This window comes from Pseudophryne corroboree, chromosome 7 (assembly GCF_028390025.1).
Source record: "Pseudophryne corroboree isolate aPseCor3 chromosome 7, aPseCor3.hap2, whole genome shotgun sequence".
Taxonomy (NCBI): Eukaryota; Metazoa; Chordata; class Amphibia; order Anura; family Myobatrachidae; genus Pseudophryne; species Pseudophryne corroboree.
The window spans coordinates 122697812-122723903 of NC_086450.1; the positions used below are offsets into that span (position 1 = coordinate 122697812).

The 26092-nt window shown below is 47.9% G+C and overlaps 1 protein-coding gene across 6 annotated transcripts in view; it reads left to right on the top strand.

The window, feature by feature from the left end:
- LOC134944764 (sodium channel protein type 2 subunit alpha-like) overlaps positions 1 to 26092 on the top strand; it is a 419840-nt gene that overhangs the window by 328591 nt on the left and 65157 nt on the right. For all 6 annotated transcript variants that reach the window (XM_063933615.1, XM_063933612.1, XM_063933610.1 and 3 more), the window contains 2 exons: positions 9241 to 9395; positions 24269 to 24442. In XM_063933615.1, coding sequence (XP_063789685.1) covers positions 9241 to 9395; positions 24269 to 24442 — 329 coding nt within the window. The remainder of the gene's footprint in view (positions 1 to 9240; positions 9396 to 24268; positions 24443 to 26092) is intronic.

Here is a 26092-nt window from a genome sequence, read left to right on the forward strand (position 1 = left end):
TCTGCCAACGCAGAATCCAGAAGTGTGGAGACCCTACCCTACACAGGTCAGGCTCTCTTTGGAGAAACGTTGGATGCGTGGATCTCCACGTCTACAGCGGGTAAGTCACCCTTTCTTCCCTCAGCTGCACCAGCTACGTAGAAACCCTTTTCTTCAACTGTATCACAGCCCTTTCGGGCTGCCAAGCCCCGAAAGGCCAGACCGTCCAACACCTTCTTTAGGGGAGGTCGGGCCAAATCCAAGAAACCTGTTGCTGCGGGTTCCCAGGAACAGAAACCTGCTTCAGGTACGCCGATGTTCTCCGCATGACGGTGGACTACACACCCTGGAGATGGGGCTGGTGGGAGCGAGAATCAGGCTTTTTTGTCACGTCTGGGTGTCATCTGGCCTGGATCCCTGGGTACAGGATATTGTGTCCCAGGGGTACAGGCTGGAATTTCAAGATCTCCCTCCTCACCGATTCTTCACATCAGGCTTGCCAGCTTTGCTGGCAGACAGGACTGTCCTGCAGGCAGCCGTCCAGAAGTTGGTGGAGGCACAGGTTATTGTACCGATCCCTCCTCATATGCAAAACAAAGGTTACTATTCGAACCTTTTTCGTGGTACCGAAACCGGATGGTTCGATTAGGCCCATTCTGAACCTAAAATCGCTAAATCCCTTTCTGAAGGAGTTCAAGTTCAAAATGGAGTCTCTAAGGACGGTGATATCAGGGGGTAAATTTACTAAGAGTTCTATTTAAGATGGGATGTTGCCCATAGCAACCAATCAGCTTCTACTTCTCATTTATCTAGCACCTTCTAGAAGATAATACCTGGAATCTGATTGGTTGCTATGGGCAACATCCCATCTTAAATAGAACTCCCATCTTAGTAAATTTACCCCCAGGTCTGGAAGAGGGGGAATTCCTGGTATCCCTGGTTATCATATTAAGGATGCGTACCTCCACATTCTGATTTGGCCGCCGCATCAAGCTTATCTCCGATTCGCACTGTTGAACTGTCACTATCAGTTCCAGGGCCTGCCATATGGCCTCTCCATAGCACCAAGAGTATTCACCAAGGTGATGGAGGAACTTATGGTTCTCCTCCGCAGACAGGGGGTGAACACAATTCCATATCTGAACACAAAAGGAAGACAATTTTTTCTCAGTATAAGCGCCCAATATAAACATCAAATAAATATAACGTATACGTCCCTTGAGGGTATTCAGTATGGTGATCCTCAGTTGTTCAACGAATGTTCTCAGTTGATGTAATTAGTGTCCAGTCATTATTATATGGAAAAAAAAAAAACATACTGAGAAAAAATTGTGTTCCTTTTGTGTTCAATTTCCGTTTAGACAATTTACACTTGTTAAAGCTGCCCTGCGCACATTTCAAACACCCCAAAATCCCCTTGGTCACAATTCCATATCTGGATGATCTGCTGATAAAGGCATTGTCCAAGGAGAAGCTGTTACAGTCCATTCTTCTCACAACCCACCTGCTCAGGGAACACCGTTGGATCCTGAATCTTCCAAAATCACATTTGGAACCAACCAGGAGGTTGTCCTTTCTGGGAATGATCCTCGACACGGAAGTGCAGAGGGTGTTTCTTCCAGAGGAAAAAGCGCTGGTGATACAAACAATGGTCCGAGATGTTCTGAAGCCAGCCCGGGTGTCGGTTCATAAGTGCATTCGCCTTCTGGGAAAGATGGTGGCCTCTTACGAGGCTCTGCAGTACGGGAGGTTTCACGCAGGTCCTTCCAACTGGAACTCCTGGACAAGTGGTTGGTATCCCATCTACACATGCACCAGAGAATACGTCTGTCGCCAAAGGCCAGGATTTCACTCCTCTGGTGGCTGCAATTACCTCACCTTCCGGAGGGCCGCAGGTTCGGGATTCAGGACTGGGTCCTTCTAACCACGGATGCAAGTCTCCGGGGCTGGGGCGCAGTCACTCAAGGGGAAACTTTCCAAGGAAGGTGGTCAAGTCTGGAAGCCAGCCTGCCGATAAACATTCTGGAACTAAGAGCCGTCTACAACGGTCTTCTCCAAGCGGCCCGTCTTCTGAGAAATCGGGCCATTCAAGTGCAGTCGGACAATGTAATGACAGTGGCTTACATAAACCGACAGGGCGGAACGAAGAGCAGAACTGCAATGTCAGAGGTGACAAGAATCATCCTCTGGGCAGAAAAACACGCGTTGGCGCTGTCAGCAATCTTCATTCCGGGATTAGACAACTGGGAAGCGGACTTCCTCAGCAGACACGATCTCCATCCAGGGGAGTGGGGTCTCCATCCGGAGGTGTTCAAGGAGGTAACAGATCTTTGGGGCGTACCCCAAATCGACATGATGGCCTCTCCTCTCAACAAGAAGCTTTGGCGGTATTGTTCCAGGTCGAGGGACCCACAAGCAGTGGCAGTGGACGCTCTAGTGACTCCGTGGGTGTTCCAGTCGGTGTACGTGTTTCCTCCACTTCCACTCATTCCAAGAGTTCTCAAACTTATAAGGAGAACAAGAGTTCAGGCAATCCTCATTGCCCCGGACTGGCCAAGAAGGGCTTGGTACGCGGATCTTCTGGATCTACTGCTAGAAGAGCCGAGGCCTCTTCCTCTTCGGGAGGACCTGCTGCAGCAGGGGCCGTTCGCCTATCAAGACTTATCACGGCTACGTTTGACAGCATGGAGGTTGAACGCCAAATACTAGCGCGGAAGGGCATTCCGAACAAGATTATTCCTACCCTAAAACAGGCTAGGAAAGGAGTAACGTCTAAACATTACCATCGTATTTGGAAAAAATATGTTTCTTGGTGTGAGTCCAAGAAGTTTCCTGTGGTGGAGTTTCACCTTGGACGTTTTCTCCTCTTCCTGCAAACAGGTGTGTATATGGGCCTGAGGTTAGGATCCATAAAGGTCCAAATTTCAGCCCTATCCATTTTCTCTTACGTCCTAGAGGATGCTGGGGACTCCGTAAGGACCATGGGGTTTAGACGGGCTCCGCAGGAGTCATGGGCACTATAAAGAACTTTAGATGGGTGTGCACTGGCTCCTCCCTCTATGCCCCTCTTCCAGACCTCAGTTAGATCCTGTGCCCAGAGGAGACTGGGTGCATTAAAGGACTCTCCTGAGTTTCTCTGAAAAATAATTTTGTTAGGTTTTTTATTTTCAGGGAGCACTGCTGGCAACAGGCTCCCTGCATCGTGGGACTGAGGGGAGAGAATCAGACCTACTTAAATACTAGGCTATGCTTCTTAGGCTACTGGACACCATTAGCTCCAGAGGGTCGGAACGCAGGTCTCACCCTCGCCGTTCGTCCCGGAGCCGCGCCGCCGTCCTCCTCACAGAGCCGGAAGATAGAAGCCGGGTGAGTATAAGAAGAAAGAAGACTTCAAAGGCGGCAGAAGACTTCAGATCTTCTCTGAGGTAACGCGCAGCGGTAGCGCTGCGCGCCATTGCTCCCACACACAGCGGGCACTGAAGGGTGCAGGGCGCAAGGGGGGGGCGCCCTGGGCAGCAATAATAAACCTCTAGGGCAGAGGTTCTCAAACTCGGTCCTCGGGGGCCCACACAGTGCATGTTTTGCAGGTCTCCTCACAGAATCGCAAGTGAAATAATTAGCTCCACCTGTGGACCTTTTAAAATGTGTCAGTGAGTAATTAATACACCTGTCCACCTGCTGGGTTACCTGCAAAACATGCACTGTGTGGGCTCCCGAGGACCGAGTTTGAGAACCTCTGCTCTAGGGACTGGCTGTCAAGTATATAGAGTGCGGAGGCAGTATATTTATTAATCCCCCGCCAGTATTGAAAATTTGAGCGGGACCGAAGCCCGCCGCTGAGGGGGCGGAGCTTGATCCTCCAGCACTGACCAGCGCCATTTTCTCCACAGCACACTGCAGAGAAGCTGGCTCCCCGGACTCTCCCCTGCTGAACACGGTGACAGAGGGCAAATAAGAGAGGGGGGGGGGGGCACTTTTAATTGGCACAGTGAGTGTATATGCATATATTTATATAAAAGCGCTGTTTTATCTGGGAATTTTATTTCCAGTGTCAGTTGGCGCTGGGTGTGTGCTGGCATACTCTCTCTCTCTGTCTCCCCACAGGGCCTTATTGGGGAACTGTCTGGGCCGTTTTCTCCACTTTCTACAGACAGGAGTGGATATGGGCCTAAAATTAGGCTCCATTAAGGTACCGATTTTCTGCACTATCAATTTACTTTCAGAAGGAATTGGCTTCTCTTCCAGAAGTCCAGACTTTTGTAAAGGGAGTGCTGCACATCCAGCCTCCTTTTGTGCCTCCAGTGGCACCATGGGACCTTAACGTGGTGTTACAGTTCCTAAAATCTCACTGGTTTGAACCTCTTCAAACGGTTGAATTAAAATTTCTCACTTGGAAGGTGGTCATGTTGTTGGCCTTGGCATCTGCAAGGCGGGTGTCAGAATTGGCAGCTTTGTCTCACAAAAGCCCCTATCTTATTTTTCATGTGGATAGAGCGGAATTAAGGACTTGTCCTCAATTTTTGCCTAAAGTGGTTTCATCTTTTCATATGAACCAACCTATTGTGATACCTTTGGCTACGAGTGACTTGGAGGATTCTAAGTCCCTTGATGTAGTCAGGGCCTTAAAAATGTATGTTTGGCAGGATGGCTCGGGTTAGGAAAACAGAGGCACTGTTTATCCTGTATGCAGCCAACAAGGTTAGTGCTCCTGCTTCAAAGCAGACTATTGCTTGCTGGATCTGTAACACGATTCAGCAGGCTCATTCTACGGCTGGATTGCTGTTACCAAATTCGGTAAAGGCCCATTCCACTAGGAAGGTGGGCTCTTCTTGGGCGGCTGCCCGAGGCGTCTCGGCATTACAGCTTTGCCGAGCGGTGACTTGGTCGGGTTCAAACACTTTTGCTAATTTCTACAAGTTTGATACCCTGGCTGATGAGGACCTCATGTTTGCTCAATTGGTGCTGCAGAGTCATCCGCACTCTCCCGCCCGGTCTGGAGCTTTGGTATAATCCCCATGGTCCTTACGGAGTCCCCAGCATCCTCTAGGACGTAAGAGAAAATAAGATTTTAAACCTACCGGTAAATCTTTTTCTCCTAGTCCGTAGAGGATAATGGGCGCCCGTCCCTGTGTGGACGTTTTTCTGCAAGGCTTGTATATAGTTATTGCTTACATAAGGGTTATGTTACAGTTGAGATCAGTCTTTGTTTGATGCTGTTTTTGTTCATACTGTTGACTGGTTGCGTATATTCCAGGTTATACGGTGTGGATGGTGTGGGCTGGTATGAATCTTGCCCGTAGATAAACAAAAATCCTTTCCTCGTACTGTCCGTCTCCTCTAGGCACAGTTCTCTAACTGAGGTCTGGAGGAGGGGCATAGAGGGAGGAGCCAGTGCACACCCATCTAAAGTTCTTTATAGTGCCCATGTCTCCTGCGGAGCCCGTCTATACCCCATGGTCCTTACGGAGTCCCCAGCATCCTCTCCGGACTAGGAGAAAAAGATTTACCGGTAGGTTTAAAATCTTATTTTATTCCAGAAACAGTTGGCTGCCCTCCCTGAGGTTCAGACTTTTTTGAAGGGAGTTCTGCACATCCAACCTCCCTTTGTACCGCCTACAGCGCCTTGGGATCTTAACGTGGTGCTGCAGTTCCTCCAGTCAGACTGGTTTGAGCCTCTACAGGAGGTTGAGGTCAAGTTTCTCACGTGGAAGGCTGTCACTTTGTTGGCCTTAGCTTCTGCTAGACGTGTGTCGGAGTTGGGGGCTTTGTCATGTAAAAGCCCATACTTGATCTTCCATGAAGACAGAGCGGAGCTTCGGACACGTCAGCAGTTTCTTCCGAAGGTTGTGTCGGCATTTCATATCAACCAACCTATTGTGGTGCCAGTTGCGACTGACTCATCAATTTTATCAAAGTCCTTAGATGTTGTAAGTTTGCAGGGGGGCGCTGAACACTCTAGCAATGGCCCTGACTGCACACCCACTGTACTGCACAGCACTGTCACCTTTTACATTGATTCAGCGTCCAGACATTACCCTCCACGATATCACCCCCTCTATCCGCTACATTAACCATCTCGGGGCTTCCAGGCCGGCAGCCCAGGTGCTGTGTTGCGGAGTGAGGGCCTCTGGGGATCTGGGTGCGGCTGTGGTGGGGAGGCAGTTCTGTGACATCACGCTCAGAGGAGGCTCCGGGGCTCAGAGAGTATGCCATGCTGGGAGGCCTATGAAAGTCTTCAACTGCGCCGCTTTCATACACATCTATGCCGGTGGCCGCAGCAGCTTTTTTTCCACCTGTGGCGCGGCTAGGGAGTGGGGATTGTTGCTGCCGGAGGGGGCAGGTGAACTGGCAGCAAGACATTGGTGGTCATTCCGAGTTGATCGTTCGCTAGCAGTTTTTAGCAGCCGTGCAAACGCTATGCCGCCGCCCACTTGGAATGTATTTTAGCTTAGCAGAAGTGCGACCGAAGGGATCGGAGAGCGGGTCCAAAAATATTTTGTGCAGTTTCTGAGTAGCTTCAGACCTACTCGGCGCTTGCAATCACTTCAGACCATTCAGTTCCTGATTTGACGTCATAAACACGCCCTGCGTCCGCCCAGCCACGCCTGCGTTTTTCTGAACACTCCCTGAAAACGGTCAGTTGACACCCAGAAACGCCCTCTTCCTGTCAATCACTCTGCGGCTGCCTGTGCGACTGAAAAGTATCGCTAGACCCTGTGTAAAACGACATAGTTTGTTGTAATAGTATGCCGCACGTGCGCATTGCGCTGCAAACGCATGCGCAGAAGTGCCGAGTTTTTGCCTGATCGCTGCACAGCAAATGAATGCAGCTAGCGATCAACTTGGAATGACCCCCATAGGACTCTGCAGTAAAAGGATGTTTTCCCCCTCTCTACAGCGCAGACTTGCTGCAGGTGCAGTGGCATACCCTCCAGCTGCACCTTTCTGGCAGGTACAGAACCTTTTTTTTATGGTCTGTACCGTTTTTGACTCTCCAAGCTTCCATCGAAAGTATAGGAAAAGGGGCGTGGCCACGGCGCTGTACCCGTGGCCACGCCCCCTTTCCAAATGTGTTTATGTGTAAATTGTTGGAGGGTGTGTTGCTGCAGATGCAGGGGGACTATTTTGGGGTGTGGGGCTGAAGCTGCAGCTCCATCAGTCCCATTGCTAATCCTGCTCTGTGACAACACAGCAGGCAAAGGGCAGAGCCTCCCATTGGATGTAACCTGTGTGGGAGGGTGTTTCTCACCCAATCAGCTGTGGACTGGGTGTGATAGACCTGTCACTAACCCAATGAGAGCTCCTAGCCACGCCCAGCGTTAGAGACCCAGACACAGAATCACAGGGCTATTATATAGGAGATATAAAAAAAAGCAGAAAAAAAAGAACCTGAGACCACAGCTAAGGATATGCAGATTTGTCTTACATTGGGGGTCATTCCGAGTTGTTCGCTCTGTAAATTTTTTCGCATCGCAGCGATTTTCCGCTTAGTGCGCATGCGCAATGTTCGCACTGCGACTGCGCCAAGTAAATTTGCTATGCAGTTAGGAATTTTACTCACGGCTTTTTCTTCGTTCTGGCGATCGTAATGTGATTGACAGGAAGTGGGTGTTTCTGGGCGGAAACAGGCCGTTTTATGGGCGTGTGGGAAAAAACGCTACAGTTTCTGGGAAAAACGCGGGAGTGGCTGGAGAAACGGAGGAGTGTCTGGGCGAACGCTGGGTGTGTTTGTGACGTCAAACCAGGAACGACAAGCACTGAAATGATCGCAGATGCCGAGTAAGTCTGGAGCTACTCAGAAACTACTAAGAGGTGTGTAATCGCAATTTTGAGAATCTTTCGTTCGCAATTTTAAGAAGCTAAGATTCACTCCCAGTAGGCGGCGGCTTAGTGTGTGCAAAGCTGCTAAAAGCAGCTTGCGAGCGAACAACTCGGAATGAGGGCCATTGTTCAGTGTCCATGTTCATGAACACACCGGAAATGAAGAGTCATGGCAATAGGATGGTTCACTATATCAGGATGCAAAATAATCCATAAAACAATTGAAGAAATGTTCTTTGAACAGTTAAACAAAAAGGGAAACAAAAAAAATTTGAACTTTCTTTTGAATAGAATAACATCATCATTCATCAATGCATTCCAGCAAAGGAACCTCATAACAACTAAGGGACTATCATATCCTAGGCTGGTGAGAGCAGTGACAGGTCCGGGTACTGGGACTTCCTGTGACCAAATCAGAGAGGCATGGATACCCCCACCCCCATTTTTATTAAAAATACTATGTGCCTGATTCTGATTTGGTAATAAAGTACGTAAGCACCTTGGTAAAACCATGTTGCACTGCAGGTGGGGCAGATTTAAAATGTAAAGAGAGATTTAGGTTTGGGTGGTTGTGTGTCCAAAGTGAAATTTACATTGCAGTGTAAAGCTGTCCAGAATTTGTGGGCTACATGCAAAAGCAGACAGTATTTACCCTGCATACAAAGAAAATCAGAAATCAAAATCAGATACCCTATGGGGGGTATTCAACTTCAGATGGATTTGAGATGCAATCACATTGCAGTTATGCAATTGACAGGCAGAGGAATTCGCAGGGTGGCGACTTGGCGATGGGAGGCGTGTCATCAGAAACGGACTGGGTTGGGGCGGCTGCGTGATGTTACACGCGGCTACTGCAACTCATACCAACCAGTATGGCTGCAGGGGCAGAGAGGCTTCTACAAATCAGCGATGCGATCGCAATTACATTGCGATCACATCGCTGCAGGGTATTAGCATGCTGGGTGGCCTTGCCCTGTGCTGGGCGGCCCCCAGCATGCGATTGCAGCCAGTTGCAGTTTAATGCAAAACTGCAACTGAAGCTGAATGAGGGTCCATGTGCAGAGAGAGGGGAGACTGATGTTGCTCAGTGGCAGTAGCCTCTCTGGATCCTCCGCAGCCCAGCAGACAGCAGCGTGCACTGGGCTATGGAGATAGTCTGTGGCAGCAGTCTCCTGGTTCTCCCTGTCTGATGTGCTACTAATGCGGAGCCCCAACATTCCACTCTGACTGTCCCGTGCCCAGTAAATTGGAGCCCTTGATCATCGTTTGCAAATGCTCTGGATTGCAATCTATAAGGAAACAATAACATGCACAAATTCTGATGGATTATTTAATGAGATCAAATTGAAATATTGTGGCACAGCCTTCAGGAGTAGATTTTCTATAATTGTACCTACTAATATATACATTAATGTGTTCCTTGTCTCTTTATATTTGTAGGGTGCATTAAAAAGTTCCCAATTTGTGATGTCAGTACTTTAGAAGGGAGAGGAAAGCAGTGGTGGAACCTAAGGAAAACATGTTTTCGGATAGTAGAGCACAACTGGTTTGAGACTTTCATTATCTTCATGATTCTGCTTAGCAGCGGGGCACTGGTAAGTGAAGTTCACCTGGTTATGTGGAACAGCAGTTCTACATCAGAAACTGTCAGATCGTGTTGGATAACATTGTGATGTAATTGTCATTTTGCCAAATGTGTGGGTTAAGATTTGGGGGGTGGCGGCTAGAGCTAAGACAGCGGGTGGTGGGAGGGGGGACTAGGGCTACCCCCCTATAGTTTCTAATACATCCCTTGGGCCCTAACCTTAACCGTCTCCCTGCTACTTACCTGTTGGCTGTCGGTGTTCTGTCGCTGTGATTCCGAGTGGTGTCTGGATTCCGGCGTTGGTCACATGACTGCTGATTGCCGGGTTGCTAACCACATCCCCTCCCAGGTATACATGCATGAATGCAGGGTAAGTTATGAAGTGAGTAAATAAGTTGGTGGAACTGTGCAAAGGATTAGGCATTCCTTACAATAAACAAGACAGTAAAACAGGCTTGGCCAACCCGTAACTCTCCAGCTGTTGTGAAACTATAAGTCCCAGCATCCTCTGCCACAGTTTTACTATTAGGGAATGCTAAAACTCTGGCAGGACATGCTGGGAAGTGTCGTTTCACAGCAGCTGGAGAGCCACAGATTGGTCAGGCCTGCATTAAAACAAGCTGGAAGGGGTGGCAGTTCAGCATTTAAGTATATTTAAGACATGCTTGACTTAGTTTAAAAATGGGGGCATATATTTATCTGGCACTGTGGGGGCATCTGTGTATCTGGCACTGTGGGGGCATCTATGTATCTGGCACTGTGGGTGCATCTGTGCATCTGGTACTGTGGGGGCACATGTATATCTGGCACTACTGGTGGCATATGTGTATCTGGTACTGCTGGGGGCATACTGTATGTGTATCTGGCACTGTGGGGGCATACAGTATGTGTGTCTGGCACTGTAGGTGCATATGTGTTTCTGACCCTGTGGGGACATATGTGTATCTGGCATTGCTCTACTGGGGTATATGTGTATCTGGCACTATTGGGGCATATGTGTATCTGGCACTGTACTACTGGAGGCATATGTATATCTTGCACTGCACTACTGGGGTCATTTTGTGTATCTGGCACTATTGGGGGCATATGTGTATCTGGCGCTGTGAGGGCATATGTGTATCTGGCCCGGTGGGGGCATATGTGTATCTGGCACTGCTGGGGGCATATGTGTATCTGGCACTGCAGGGGGCATATGTGTATCTGGCACTGCACTAATGGTGGCATATGTGTATCTGGCACTATTGTGGCCATATGTGTATCTGGTAGCACTGCACTACTGGGGATATTTGTGTATCTGGCACTGCACTACTGGGGTCATTATGTGTATCTGGCCCCACGGCCACCATCAAGGGGGTGCCCTGTGTACACTTGTCCCGGGTCCAGCCACTCTGACAGAAAGTGGAGGGCCCGGGCTGCACAAACATTGCGCTGTCGCCGGTGGGACTGGCTGCAACTGTTGAAGCTGGCATCGGCGGGCCTTGGGCTACTCCCCTCCACCTGCCCGCAGATCTGCTGGTGGGACTGACGGCGGCTATTAAAGCTGTCATTGGTGGGCTGCTCCCCTCTGCCCGCTGGCGCCCGTCGCAGATCCGCGCCGACCGACGCCTATCATAACAAGCAAGCTGCAGCTTGCTGTTTGATAAAGTTTGTTGGAGCCGGAAGCGGCGCGGTGTGAGATCATGATGTCAGGCCGCGCCAGTCAGAGAAGAGAAGAGGAGCCGCAGCTCAGGACAGGAGCAGCAGACACAGACAGAGTAGGAGAGAGGACGCTCAGGAGGACGGATTTGTAAGTATGTAATATATGTGTTTGTGACTTTGTGTTATTGTTGTCCGTCTGAGAAGGGGGCCCAGGCTGGCTGTCTTATAAAGGAAAGGACTGGAGGAGGACACACAGGGCCTCTATGACGCACTGGCATACATAGTCTATACTCAAACTCATCCACTGATGTCTGATCACAATTTTCTAAACATTGCTTTCACTTTATAGAAGGTCAAAGGTGCACAACTCACCATAATATGGTGTCAGGGGCATTACTGTGGAGACTTAATATGGTGCAAGGGGTATAAAATGGTGTTGCTTCGGGTCTGTATAGAATTTTTTTTTCTAATATATATTTCTCTAACATCCTAATGTATGCTGGGGACTCCGTAAGGACCGTGGGGATAGACGGGCTCCGCAGGAGACATGGGCACTTTAAGAAAGAATTTAGGTTCTGGTGTGCACTGGCTCCTCCCTCTATGTCCCTCCTCCAGACCTCAGTTTGATACTGTGCCCAGACGAGCTGGGTGCTTTTCAGTGAGCTCTCCTGACCTTGCTGAGACAAAGTATTTTGTTAGGTTTTTTATTTTCAGGGAGCTCTGCTGGCAACAGACTCCCTGCATCGAGGGACTGAGGGGAGAGAAGCAGTCCTACTCTCTGAAGCTAGGTCCTGCTTCTTAGGCTACTGGACACCATTAGCTCCAGAGGGATCGGTACGCAGGATCTCACCCTCGCCGTCCGGTCCCAGAGCCGCGCCGCCGTCCCCCTCGCAGAGTCGGAAGACAGAAGCCGGGTGAGTATGAGAAGCAAAGAAGACTTCATAGGCGGCAGAAGACTCCGTGATCTTCACTGAGGTAACGCACAGCACTGCAGCTGTGCATCATTGCTCCACACACCTACACATACTCCGGTCACTGTAAGGGTGCAGGACGCGGCGGGGGGGGCGCCCTGGGCAGCATTTGGGACCTCTTTTGGTAAAAGTTAAACATATATACAGCTGGGCACTGTATATATGTATGAGCCCCTGCCAAAAATTGCATATTTAAGCGGGACAGAAGCCCGCCGCCGAGGGGGCGGGGCTTCTCCCTCAGCACTCACCATCGCCATTTTTTCTCCACAGCTCCGCTGAGAGGAAGCTTCCCAGGCTCTCCCCTGCAGACACACGGTAGAAGAGCGCTGGGGTGTGTGCTGGCAAACTCTCTCTCTGTCTCTCCAAAGGGCCTTGTGGGGGAACTGTCTTCAGAAAGGACATTCCCTGTGTGTGTGGTGTGTCGGTACGCTTGTCTCGACATGTCTGATGTCGAAGGCTATGTGGAAGCAGAGCGGGAACAAATGAATGTGGTGTCTCCGCCGACGGCGCAGACACCGGATTGGATGGGTATGTGGAAGGTTTTAAATGATAATGTTAATTCCTTGCATAAAAGGTTAGACAAGGCTGAAGCCTCGGGACAGTCAGGGTCTCAACCCGTGCCTGATCCTATGTCGCAGAGGCCGTCAGGGTCTCATAAGCGCCCACTATCCCAAATTGTTGACACAGATACCGACATGGATTCTGACTCCAGTGTCGATTACGATGATGCAAAGTTACAGCCAAAATTGGCTAAATCCATCCGTTATATGATTATAGCAATTAAGGATGTGTTGCACATCACAGAGGAAACCCCAGTCCCTGACAAGAGGGTGCATATGTATGGGGAAAAGAAGCCGGAGGTAACCTTTCCCCCCTCACACGAGCTGAATGAGTTATGTGAAAAGGCTTGGGAATCACCAGATAAAAAACTGCAGATTTCCAAAAGGATTCTTATGGCGTATCCTTTCCCGCCAACGGACAGGTTACGCTGGGAATCCTCCCCTAGGGTAGACAAAGCTTTAACACGCTTATCCAAGAAGGTAGCCCTGCCGTCACAGGATACGGCTACTCTCAAAGATGCTGCGGATCGCAAACAGGAGGTTACCCTGAAGTCCATTTATACACATTCCGGTACCTTACTAAGGCCGGCGATCGCGTCGGCCTGGGTGTGTATTGCTGTAGCGGCATGGACGGATACCTTATCTGAGGAAATTGATACCTTAGACAAGGATACTATGTTGTTGAACCTGGGGCATATTAAAGACGCTGTCCTATATATGAGAGATGCTCAAAGAGACATTAGTCTACTGGGTTCTAGAATAAATGCTAGGTCATTTTCTGCCAGAAGGGTCCTGTGGACTCAGCAATGGACAGGTGATGCCGACTCAAAAAGGCATATGGAGGTTTTACCTTACAAGGGTGAGGAATTGTTCGGGGAGGGTCTCTCGGACCTGGTCTCCACAGCTACAGCTGGAAAGTCAAATTTTTTGCCTTATATTCCCTCACAGCCTAAGAGAGCACCGCATTATCGAATGCAGTCCTTTCGTTCACAAAGGAACAAGAAAGTCCGAGGTGCGTCCTTTCTTGCCAGAGGCAGGGGCAGAGGAAAGAAGCTGCACAACACAGCTAGTTCCCAGGAACAGGAGTCCTCCCCAGCCTCTACAAAATCCACCGCATGACGCTGGGGCTCCACAGGCGGAGCTAGGCCCGGTGGGGGCACGTCTTCGAAATTTCAGCCACAAGTGGGTTCACTCCCAGGTGGATACCTGGGCAATAGAAATTGTGTCTCAGGGATACAAGCTGGAATTCGAAGAGATGCCCCCTCACTGATACCTCAAATCGGACCTACCAGCTTCCCCCCACGACAGGGAAATAGTGTTAACTGCAATTCACAAATTGTATCTTCAACAGGTGGTGGTAAAAGTTCCCCTCCTGCAACAGGGAAGGGGTTATTATTCGACCATGTTTGTAGTCCCGAAACCGGACGGTTCGGTCAGACCCATATTGAATTTAAAACCCTGAACATATACCTGAAAAGGTTCAAGTTCAAGATGGAATCGCTGAGAGCGGTCATCGCAAGCCTGGAAGGGGGGGATTTTATGGTGTCTCTGGACATAAAGGATGCATACCTTCATGTCCCCATCTATCCACCTCATCAGGCGTACCTCAGATTTGTAGTACAGGATTGTCATTACCAATTTCAGACGTTGCCGTTTGGTCTCTCCACGGCACCGAGAATATTTACCAAGGTAATGGCGGAAATGATGGTACTCCTGAGGAAGCAAGGGGTTACAATTATCCCGTTCTTGGACGATCTCCTCATAAAAGCGAGATCGAGAGAGCAGTTGCTGAACAGCGTATCACTTTCTCTGGAAGTGTTACGGCAACACGGCTGGATTCTAAATATTCCAAAGTCGCAGTTGGTTCCTATGACTCGGTTACCTTTCCTGGGCATGATTCTGGACACAGACCAAAAAAGGGTTTATCTCCCGATAGAGAAAGCTCAGGAACTCATGACACTGGTCAGGAACCTATTAAAACCAAAACAGGTGTTAGTGCATCAATGCACTCGAGTCCAGGGAAAGATGGTGGCATCATACGAGGCCATTCCCTTCGGCAGGTTCCATGCGAGGACTTTTCAATGGGACTTACTGGACAAGTGGTCCGGATCACATCTTCAGATGCATCGGTTAATCACCCTATCCCCCAGGGCCAGCGTGTCACTCCTGTGGTGGCTGCAGAGTGCTCATCTTCTGGAGGGCCGCAGATTCGGCATTCAGGACTGGGTCCTGGTGACCACGGACGCAAGCTTCCGAGGTTGGGGAGCAGTCACACAGGGAAGAAATTTCCAAGGGCTGTGGTCAAGTCAAGAGACTTGCCTTCACATCAACATCCTGGAACTAAGGGCCATATACAACGCCCTGCGTCAAGCGGAGAACTTGCTTCGCGACCAACCGGTTCTGATTCAGTCGGACAACATCAACGCAGTGGCTCATGTAAACCGACAAGGCGGCACAAGGAGCAGAGTGGCGATAGCGGAAGCCTCCAGAATTCTTCGCTGGGCGGAGAATCACGTAAGCGCACCGTCTGCGGTGTTCATCCCGGGAGTGGACAACTGGGAAGCAGACTTCCTCAGCAGACACGACCTCCACCCAGGAGACTTCATGGGGACTTCATCGGGAAGTCTTCGCACAGATTGCAAGTCAGTGGGGACTGCCCCAGATAGACATGATGGCGTCCCGCCTTAACAAAAAGCTACAGAGGTATTGCGCCACACCAGAAGACCCTCAGGCGGTAGCAGTAGACGCCCTAGTGACACCGTGGGTGTTCCAGTTGGTCTATGTGTTTCCTCCTCTTCCTCTCATACCCAAGGTGTTGAGAATAATAAGAAAAAGAGGAGTGAGAACAATTCTCATTGTTCCAGATTGGCCACGAAGGACCTGGTATCCGAATCTGCTGGAAATGCTCACAGAGGACCCGTGGCTTCTTCCTCTAAGACAGGACCTGTTGCAACAGGGGCCCTGTCTGTTCCAAGACTTACCGCGGCTGCGTTTGATGGCATGGCGGTTGAACGCCGGATCCTAGCAGAAAAGGGCATTCCGGATGAGGTCATTCCTACGCTGATAAAGGCTAGGAAGGACGTGACAGTTAAACATTATCACCGAATATGGCGAAAATATGTTTCTTGGTGTGAGGCCAAGAATGCTCCTACAGAGGAATTCCAGCTGGGCCGTTTCCTTCACTTCCTACAGTCCGGAGTGAATTTGGGCCTAAAATTGGGCTCCATTAAAGTCCAGATTTCGGCCCTATCCATTTTCTTTCAAAAGGATTTGGCTTCTCTACCAGAAGTTCAGACGTTTGTAAAGGGAGTGCTGCATATTCAACCTCCTTTTGTGCCTCCATTGGCACCGTGGGATCTTAACGTGGTGTTAGGCTTCCTGAAATCCCACTGGTTTGAACCACTTAAAACAGTGGAGTTGAAATATCTCACGTGGAAGGTGGTCATGCTATTAGCCTTGGCTTCGGCCAGGCGCGTGTCAGAGTTGGCGGCTTTGTCACATAAAAGTCCCTATCTGGTTTACCATATGGATAGAGCAGAATTGCGGAACCGTCCACAATTTCTGCCAAAAGTGGTTTCATCTTTTCATATGAATCAACCTATTGTCGTGCCTGTGGCTACTAGTGACTTGGAGGATTCCGAGTTGCTTGATGTGGTCAGGGCTTTGAAGGTTTATGTAGCCAGAACGGCTAGGGTCAGGAAAACAGAGTCGTTGTTTATCCTGTATGCATCCAAGAAGCTGGGTGCTCCTGCCTCAAAGCAAACTATTGCTTGCTGGATTTGTAACACGATTCAGCAGGCTCATTCGGCGGCTGGATTGCCGCTGCCAAAATCAGTTAAGGCCCATTCCACTAGGAAGGTGGGCTCTTCTTGGGCGGCTGCCCGAGGGGTCTCGGCATTACAACTTTGCCGAGCGGCTACTTGGTCAGGTTCAAACACTTTTGCAAAGTTCTACAAGTTTGATACCCTGGCGGAGGAGGACCTTTTGTTTGCTCAATCGGTGCTGCAGAGTCATCCGCACTCTCCCGCCCGTTTGGGAGCTTTGGTATAATCCCCATGGTCCTTACGGAGTCCCCAGCATCCACTAGGACGTTAGAGAAAATAAGATTTTACTTACCGGTAAATCTATTTCTCGTAGTCCGTAGTGGATGCTGGGCGCACGTCCCAAGTGGTGACTTTTTCTGCAATACTTGTATATAGTTATTGCTTCAATAAGGGTTAAGTTATGGTTGCATCGGGGTTTGACCTGATGCTCTGTTATTTGTCATACTGTTAACTGGTTGTTATCACATGTTATACGGTGTGATTGGTGTGGCTGGTATGAATCTTGCCCTGGATTACCAAAATCCTTTCCTTGTACTGTCAGCTCTTCTGGGCACAGTTTCTCTAACTGAGGTCTGGAGGAGGGGCATAGAGGGAGGAGCCAGTGCACACCAGAACCTAAATTCTTTCTTAAAGTGCCCATGTCTCATGCGAAGCCCGTCTATCCCCATGGTCCTTACGGAGTCCCCAGCATCCACTACGGACTACGAGAAATAGATTTACCGGTAAGTAAAATCTTATTTTATTTCTCATACGTCCTAGAGGATGCTGGGGACGACATCAAGACCATGGGGTATAGACGGGATCCGCAGGAGACATGGGCACTCTAAAGACTTTTCATTGGGTGTGAACTGGCTCCTCCCTCTATGCCCCTCCTCCAGACCTCAGTTTTAGAAATGTGCCCAGGCTGACTGGATGCACTCTGAGGAGCTCTACTGAGTTTCTCTGAAAAGACTTATGTTAGGTTTTTTATTTTCAGGGAGATCTGCTGGCATCAGACTCCCTGCTTCGTGGAACTGAGGGGGCAGAAGCAGAACCAACTTCCTAAAGAGTTTCATGGCTCTGCTTCTGGCTGACAGGACACTATTAGCTCCTGAAGGGTACTGAACGCTAGCCGTGTCTAGATGCTCATTCCCACAGCACGCCGTCACCCCCCTCGCAGAGCCAGAAGTCAGAAGACAGGTGAGTATGAGAAGAATGATCTTCTATCAAGTAAGTGACGGCTGAGGTGCGTCGTGGCTGGCGGGAGTGCAGCGCGCCATGCTGCCCACACACACAGGCACTGCAGGGCGCGGGGGGGCGCCCTGGGCAGCAAGAAATATACCTCAAACTGGCTAAAGGGGGGCATAAAATGCCGCTGGCACAGCCCTACCCCCGCCAGTATAAATGTTATCATGAATACTGAGTGTAAGAACGCGCCATTGCGGGGGCGGAGCTTCTTCCTCAGGCAGCCAGCACACTGCTCAGCGCCATTTTCTCTCCTCAGGCTGCAGAGAACACGCTGGTCCTCTCCTCCACTTCTGACAAGTACAGGATGCTATTAAGGGGGTGCACAAAGCGATTGTGGTGAATTTTAATAGTGTGAATTACTGTTTAAAAGCGCTGTTGGGCTGTGGGCATACTGTGTTCACAGGCAGTACTGGCGCTGGGATTGCGAACTGGCTGCTCCTATCCTGTGTCCATCTGACAGATTTTACTGTGGGTCTGTCCCCAAATAAGTCCCAGTGTGTCTGTGAGTGTGCTGTACACGTGTGAGGCATGTCTGAGGCAGGGAGTTCCTCCCCGGAGGAAGCCATTTTAGGGACTCAGAGTTGTAATGTGGTGGTGCTACCAGCACACCAAGAGCCTGCATGGGTGAAAGAGATACGTGACAGTATGCATCTGATTAACCGAAGATTATATAAGTCTGAATCTAAGGCTGCATGCTGGAGAAAATCTGTGGAAGATGTGATTTTTCAGGATGCTTTTATTCCTTATGCGGGCGGCCCCTCTGGGTCACATAAGAGACCGTTTGCGAATGTTGTAAACACTGATACCGACACGGACTCAGATTCTTGTGTCTACGATAGTGACTCCAGAGAGATAGATCATAAATTGGCGAAAAGTATACAATATATGATTGTGGCTATAAGGGACGTGTTGGAGGTTACAGAAACCACTCCTGTACCTCAGGAGAAGGCTTATTTATGTAAAGAAGAGAAATCCAAAGTCACGTTCCCTCCTTCACACAAACTAAATGGTCTGTTTGAAGGGATGTGGGTGAATCCTGATAAGAAATTTCGTATTCCCAAAAGGATTCAGATAGCTTACCCTTTCCCGGCTAAGGACAGAAAAAAATGGGAGTCACCCCTTGTGTTAGACAGTGCGCTTTCCAGGTTGACAAAGAAGGTAATTCTCCCTGCTCCTGGCACGGCTTCTCTTAAAGAGCCGGCAGACCGCAAAATGGAAACGACATTGAAATCCATTTATGTTACCAATGGTACACTGCTCAGGCCCACTATTGCCTGCGCATGGGTGAGTTGCGCTATTGAAAAATGGTCAGAAAGCGTGTCATCAGAAATTGACACGATTGATAAAGATGAGATACTCCTTAAGTTAGGGAATATCAAGGATGCTGCCGCCTACATGCTGGAAGCAATGAAGGATATTGGACTCTTGAGTTCACAAGCCGCTACCATGGCAGTATCGGCTAGGCGGGCGCTGTGGATTCGCTAGTGGAACGCGGATGCAGATTCCAAAAGAAACATGGAGGCTCTCCCATATAAAGGTGAGGCCTTATTTGGCGATGGCCTGGATGCGTTAGTCTCGGCGGCTACCACAGGTAAGTCGACATTTTTGCTCTATGCCCCTGCATCGGCAAAAAAGACCTATCACCCGCAAATGCAGTCCTTTCGGCCCAATAAATACAAAAAGACGAGAAGTTCCTCCTTCTTTGCAGGTAGGGGAAGGGGAAAGAAGCCCATAGCGGCTCCAGGTTCCCAGTAGCAGAAGTCTACCCCTGCTTCTGCAAAATCCTCAGCATGACGCTGGAGCTCCTTTGCGGGAGGCCACTAGGGTGGGAGCACATCTCAAACTCTTCAGCCAAGGTTGGATTCTGTCTGGCCTGGATCCCTGGGTGTTGCAAATAGTATCCCAGGGATGCAAACTGGAGTTTCAAGACGTTCCCCCATGCCGATTTTTCAAATCGGCCTTGCCAGTTTCTCCGCCAGAAAGAGAAGCAGTAACAGAGGCAATCCAAAAATTATGTCAAGACCAGGTCATAGTCCTGGTACCGTTGTCACAACAAGGGCGGGTTTTTTTTATTCAAGCCTCTTTGTAGTTCCGAAGCCAGACGGCTCGGTCAGACCGATCCTAAATCTAAAAGATCTGAACTGCTTCCTGAAAAGGTTCAAGTTCAAGATGGAATCACTTCGGGCGGTGATTGCCAGTCTGGAGGAGGGGGACTACTTGGTGTCGGTGAACATAAAGGATGCTTACCTGCATGTTCCCATTTATCCTCCTCACCAGGCTTATCTGAGATTCACGGTTCAGGATTGCCATTACCAATTCCAGATGTTTCGGGCTCTCCATGGCGCCAAGGGTATTCACCAATGTGATGGCAGAGATGTTGGTCCTCCTTTGTCAGAAAGGAGTCAATATAATTCCTTAGCTGGACGACCTCCTGATAAAGGCGAGATCCAGGGAGCAGTTGTTACAAAACATATCACTCTCTCTGTCAATACTCCAACAACATGGGTGGATCATAAATTACCCAAAGTCACAGTTGGAACCGACGACAAGGTTGTCTTTCCTCAGGATGATGCTGGACACATAAGTTCAGAGAGTATTTCTTCCACTGGAAAAGGCTCTGGAAATCCAGAAAATGGTAAAACAGATATTGAAACCATCAAGTGTGTCGATCCATCAGTGCATTCGGTTGTTGGGGAAGATGGTGGCGGCCTACGAGGCCATACAGTTTGGCAGGTTCCATGCCAGAGTATTCCAGTGGGACCTGTTGGACAAGTGGTTGGGGTCACACCTACACATGCACAGAAAGATAATCCTGTCGTCAAAAACCAGGATTTCGCTCCTGTGGTGGTTGCACAGCTCTCACCTGCTAGAGGGACGCAGGTTCAGGATTCAGGACTGGGTCCTGGGAACCACGGATGCAAGTCTCCGAGGCTGGGGAGCAGTCTCTCAGGGAGAAAACTTCCATGGACGTTGGTCACATCAGGAAGCCTGCCTTCACATAAACGTACTGGAGCTAAGAGCCATTTACAATGGCCTTCAACAAGCGGTACATCTTCTTCAAAACTGTCCCATGCAGATCCAGGTGGACAATGTAACAGCAGTCGCATACATAAACCGGCAGGGCGGAACGAAAAGCAGAGCAGCAATGGCAGAGGCGACAAAAATCCTCCGCTGGGCAGAAAAACATCTACAAGCTCTGTCGGCAATATTCATTCTGGGAGTAGACAACTGGAAAGCAGACTTCCTCAGCAGACACGATCTCCATCCAGGAGAGTGGGGCCTCCACCAAGAATTCTTTGCAGAGGTGACAAGTCTTTGGGGAGTTCCTCAAATAAACGTGATGGCATCTCGTCTCAACAAGAAGCTTCTGAGATACTGTTCCAGGTCGAGAGACCCTCAAGCAATAGCAGTGGAGGCGCTAGTGACCCAGTGGGTATTTCCGTCAGTGTATGTCTTCCCTCGACTTCCGCTGATTCCAAAAGTACTCAGGATCATAAGAAAAACAAGGGTTCGAGCAATCTTTATTGCCCCAGACTGGCCAAGGAGGGCTTGGTACCCAGATCTTCAGCAGTTGCTCATAGAAGATCTTCCTCCTCGAGAGGACCTGCTGCAGCAGGGGCCGTGCGTGTACCAAGACTTACCGTGGCTACGTTTGACGGCATGGCTGTTGAGCTCCGTATCCTAGACAGGAAGGGTATTCCCGAGGAGGTCATCCCCACCCTTATTCAGGCCAAAAAGGGAGTAACGTCGAAACATTACCACCGTATTTGGAGAAAATATGTGTCTTGGTGTGAATCCAAGAAAGCTCCTACGGAAGAGTTTCACTTAGGACGTTTTCTCCATTTTTTGCAGGATGGTGTGGAGGCGGGCCTCCGATTGGGATCAATCAAGATCCAGATTTCGGCCTTGTCATTGTTCTTCCAAAAACAATTGGCCTCTCTTCCAGAGGTTCAGACCTTCGTGAAAGGGGTTCTGCACATCCAGCCTCCATTCGTGCCTCCACTGGCATCATGGGACCTTAACGTGGTATTGCAGTTCCTTCAATCGGATTGGTTTGAGCGTCTACAAAAGATAGAGTTGAAGTTTCTCACTTGGAAAGTGGTGATGCTTTTGGCTTTGGCATCCGCAAGGCGGGTGTCTGAATTGGGGGCCTTGTCTCACAAGAGCCCTTATCTGATCTTCCATGAAGATAGGGTAGAGTTGAGGACTCAACAACAGTTTCTTCCGAAGGTGGTTTCATCTTTCCACATAAACCAACCTATTGTAGTGCCAGTAGTTACTGACACATTCACTGATTCAAAATCTCTAGATGTGGTTAGAGCTTTGAAAATCTATGTTGCTAGAATGGCTCGTATTCGGAAAACAGAGGCTCTGTTTGTCCTGTATGCTCACAACAAGATTGGCTGTCCTGCTTCCGAGTAGACTGTTGCGCGTTGGATCAGAAATACGATTCAGCAAGCTCATACTACGGCTGGATTGCCGTTACCGACGTCGGTAAAGGCCCATTCCACTAGGAAGGTGGGCTCATTCTGGGCGGCTGCCGGGGGGTCTCGGCATTACAACTTTGCCAAGCAGCTACTTGGTCAGGGTCAAACACATTTGCTAAGTTCTACAAGTTTGACACCTTAGCCGATGAGAACCTAAAGTTTGGTCAATCGGTGCTGCAGGGTCATCCGCACTCTCCCGCCCGTACTGGAGCTTTGGTATAGACCCCATGGTCTTGATGTCGTTCCCAGCATCCTCTAGGACGTATGAGAAAATAGGATTTTGATACCTACCGGTAAATCCATTTTCTCCTAGTCCGTAGAGGATGCTGGGCGCCCGTGCCAGTGCGTACTTTACCTGCAGTTTAATTATTAGAATTACACAAGTTGTGTTATCTTAGTTTCAGCATGTTGCTGCAATTGGTTCATGCCTGTTGGCATGTGTTATGTTGAATGCCATGTGTGCGGCATGGTTGAGGGTGTGAGTTGGTAGATATCTCACCACTAATTTAAGTAAATCTTTTCCTCGAAATGTCAGTCTCCCTGGGCACAGTTCCTACAACTGAGGTCTGGAGGAGGGGCATAGAGGGAGGAGCCAGCTCACACCCAATGAAAAGTCTTTAGAGTGCCCATGTCTCCGGCGGATCCCGTCTATACCCCATGGTCTTGATGTCGTCCCCAGCATCCTCTACGGACTAGGAGAAAAGGATTTACCGGTAGGTATCAAAATCCTATTTTTTATTTAACTTTTTTTTTCGAGGGGGGGGGGGGAGGGGGAGCCCTGCCTATTTTCTCAGTCCCGGGCCCCACAATTTCTGGTGGCAGCCCTGTCTGGCATCATTGGGGGTATATGTGTATATGGCACTCTTCTGGGGTCATTATGTGTTTCTGGCACTATATTGGAACATTATGTGTATCTGACACTATACTGGGGACATTATGTGTAAGGAGCACACTACTGTGGGTGTTTTGTGTAAGGCTGCTTACTGTGTATGTAGAGGGGTATGTGAAAATATATACATTTATAGTTTGATATCATAATCTAAAGTTACGAGGCCATGCCGAGATTTCCAGAAGAGCTTGGGGGAGGAAAGCTTCAACATTTCTCACTCAGGGTGCTAATGGGCCTGGAGCCGGCCCTGAAAATAGGACAAAGACAATATGAAAATGACGGAAGGATTAAAAATCTACTATTTAGTACTGTGCCAAGACATTGTCACCTCTGAACTGATGAACACTTGTAGCTAGTAAATCCATGCTATTTAGCTAAAGATGTTTTTTTTAATAGCATAATGGATAGCACACATGGAAAACCTCCATCTCACTTTCCATTTGTAATAATGATATTACTGGGGGAGGGGCAGCGATGGGGTCAGGAGACAAGTTGTGTGATTTTTATCTACGTCATCTTACAAGCAGTGCATTTTTTAATGCTCTTTGTATAATGCTTTTACACTGTAAAATGCCGGCGATGTCATCACTTGCTGCAATTTGGGATATTCTCTGAGTTTTATGGACAGTAGTCCTTTTTGGAATACTTGAACCAGCTTTCCCATGCCCTGCATTTAGAATAGTTTTCGTTAGCAATGGGTTTATTGGGATATTTGACTCTAAAGTTGGTAAATAAGTAAAATAAAATTGTGAAGAAAAAGTTTGAAAAATAAAATTAAAATAAAGACTGTAAGTAATATATTTTTGTCTGAATACAGTGAGATATTATAGTATCCTTGTTTCCGGGAGAACTAGACAAATACACTGGGAATGCTATGAAAATATATAAGTAACCATTGGTTAAAGTATAAAAAATAATATTTTTTTGCAATTTTTAATGGGATTTTCCCTAGCTAATGAACCTAAAAAGCTACTGTATATATGAGTGTTTGCAAGGAAATCCCTGTATGTCCTGAAAAAATGTGCTTGGGTACAAGGCGAAATTTACATTTTTATTCCCAGCTAAACTGTGCAGTGCAAAACCATGGCATAGGTCTGGTTTTGGAGGGGATAATCTGATAAATTGATAAAATTAGGTAACAATTTTTGTGTTATTATTTATTTTATAATAGTGTATTTTCCTTTTTTTTACATGTATTGTTTTATTTTACTTTATATGTAAAATACAGTATTGTACATTATATACAGCTAATTTGAAAAACACTGAAAATGTCTTTATACATTTTAGGCTTTTGAGGACATTTATATTGAACAGAGGAAAACAATTAAGATCATGTTGGAATATGCTGATAAAGTCTTCACATACATCTTTATACTTGAAATGCTTCTGAAATGGGTGGCATACGGATTTGCCAAATATTTCACCAATGCCTGGTGCTGGCTTGACTTCCTGATTGTTGATGTAGGTATTCATAATATATATAAATATATATGCCTCTTTATCACACCAAGTGCCTTTAATTAAAGTAAAATATATATATATATATACTGTAGAAATCTTGATGTTAGGTTTTTTTTTACCCCTTCTAATTAAACTATCAAATAATGACATGGTTTAAAATTGCTAATTGACATAGCATAATGAAGTCCCATGTGAATAATAAGGCTATTAGTCACACCAACCACACCTTGAACACCGGCTGGGAGTCAGCGGGAAGCCACTCTGGACCAGCTGGGTACAGCACAGGACAGCAGCGATGGATCAGCCGACCCCTGCGACTCCGGGGCCAACCAGCTTCCATTGGCTAACTGATTAACTGCCTGCCCCCATACTCCGGTGTCGGGGCAGGCAGATAGCTGGCCAATGGAAGCTTGTTGGCACTGGAGTCTGGGGACAGGATAATTCATCACTGCTATCCTGTGCTGCAGCAGGTTGTTCCCTGGTGGCATCCTACTGACTCACAGCCAGCATTTGGGGGTGCGTTTGGTGTGGCTTCCCTGTTCTAGTTTTGGGCTGCAGTGCAGCCCCAGCTTCACAACCGCCACTGTAAATATATATTTTTTTGTCTAAAAAACTTTTTAATCAGAGCACTCTAAAATCAGAACTTTCTGATTATATATTTGTTTTGCATGTTGATCCATACTTGCCTACTTTTGAAAAAGCATTTCAGGGAGATTGTGAAAGTAACACCTATCAGTGCGGACGTGTACCGCTACATCTGAGAGGCGTGTTATGAAAATTACTTACATCCAAATGTAAATGAGCCCCAAAGTTAGTAAGATCTACTTGTTGAAGAAAAGACACTGATATTTTGCAGGATTTTTTTGTGTATTGTGTTTTACAAGAGGTTCCATATACTGTAAGTGGCCACAAGAAACCTTTAAAATGCATGTAGCCATAGGGATCATTGTGCCTTATAACCAATACAGGGAAATGGCACTGATGTTCCCATTAGAATGTATGTATCTCTGATTTCTCTTTTTTTCAGGGAGATTGAGGGACTATTCAGGGAGTCAGGGAGATTGCTACTATTTCAGGGAGTCTCCTGCAGAATGAGGGAGGGCAGGCAACTATGTGATCTCTCTACTACATAATTCCAGGCTGTGTCTAGGATATGTAGTTTTGTATGCCTTCACTGCATTATATACTACAATATTGTGAAAATTAGCTAGGTAACCTAAGCATATGGAAATTTTTCACTCTAAAATGTACAGATTTAGTCAAGCTCAGATTAGGCTTCTTGCCTTTGGCAAAACACACCTACAGTACAAATGGCTACTGCAAAAACAGATAGCACGTTCTATGATTCTTCTTATCTGAGATAATTTGACTTTAAGTTACATTTTGTAAATATAGTCACACATATATACTATATTTGCTTATGTTACAGACTTGGTCATCATTTTTTAGAAATACGATTTTTATTGAAAAAAATAAATGTAAAAATAGTATATTCTGCTCTTTTTAGGTAGTGAGGATGATAAAGGTCAATTCCTTATGTGACGTCTTAAGAATCTATACTAAGTTATAGACTATCTACGTAATTAAAAAATAATTAATATAGAACAAGTTACAATTGTATGATATCATCAGTTCATTAGTCTTTAACCT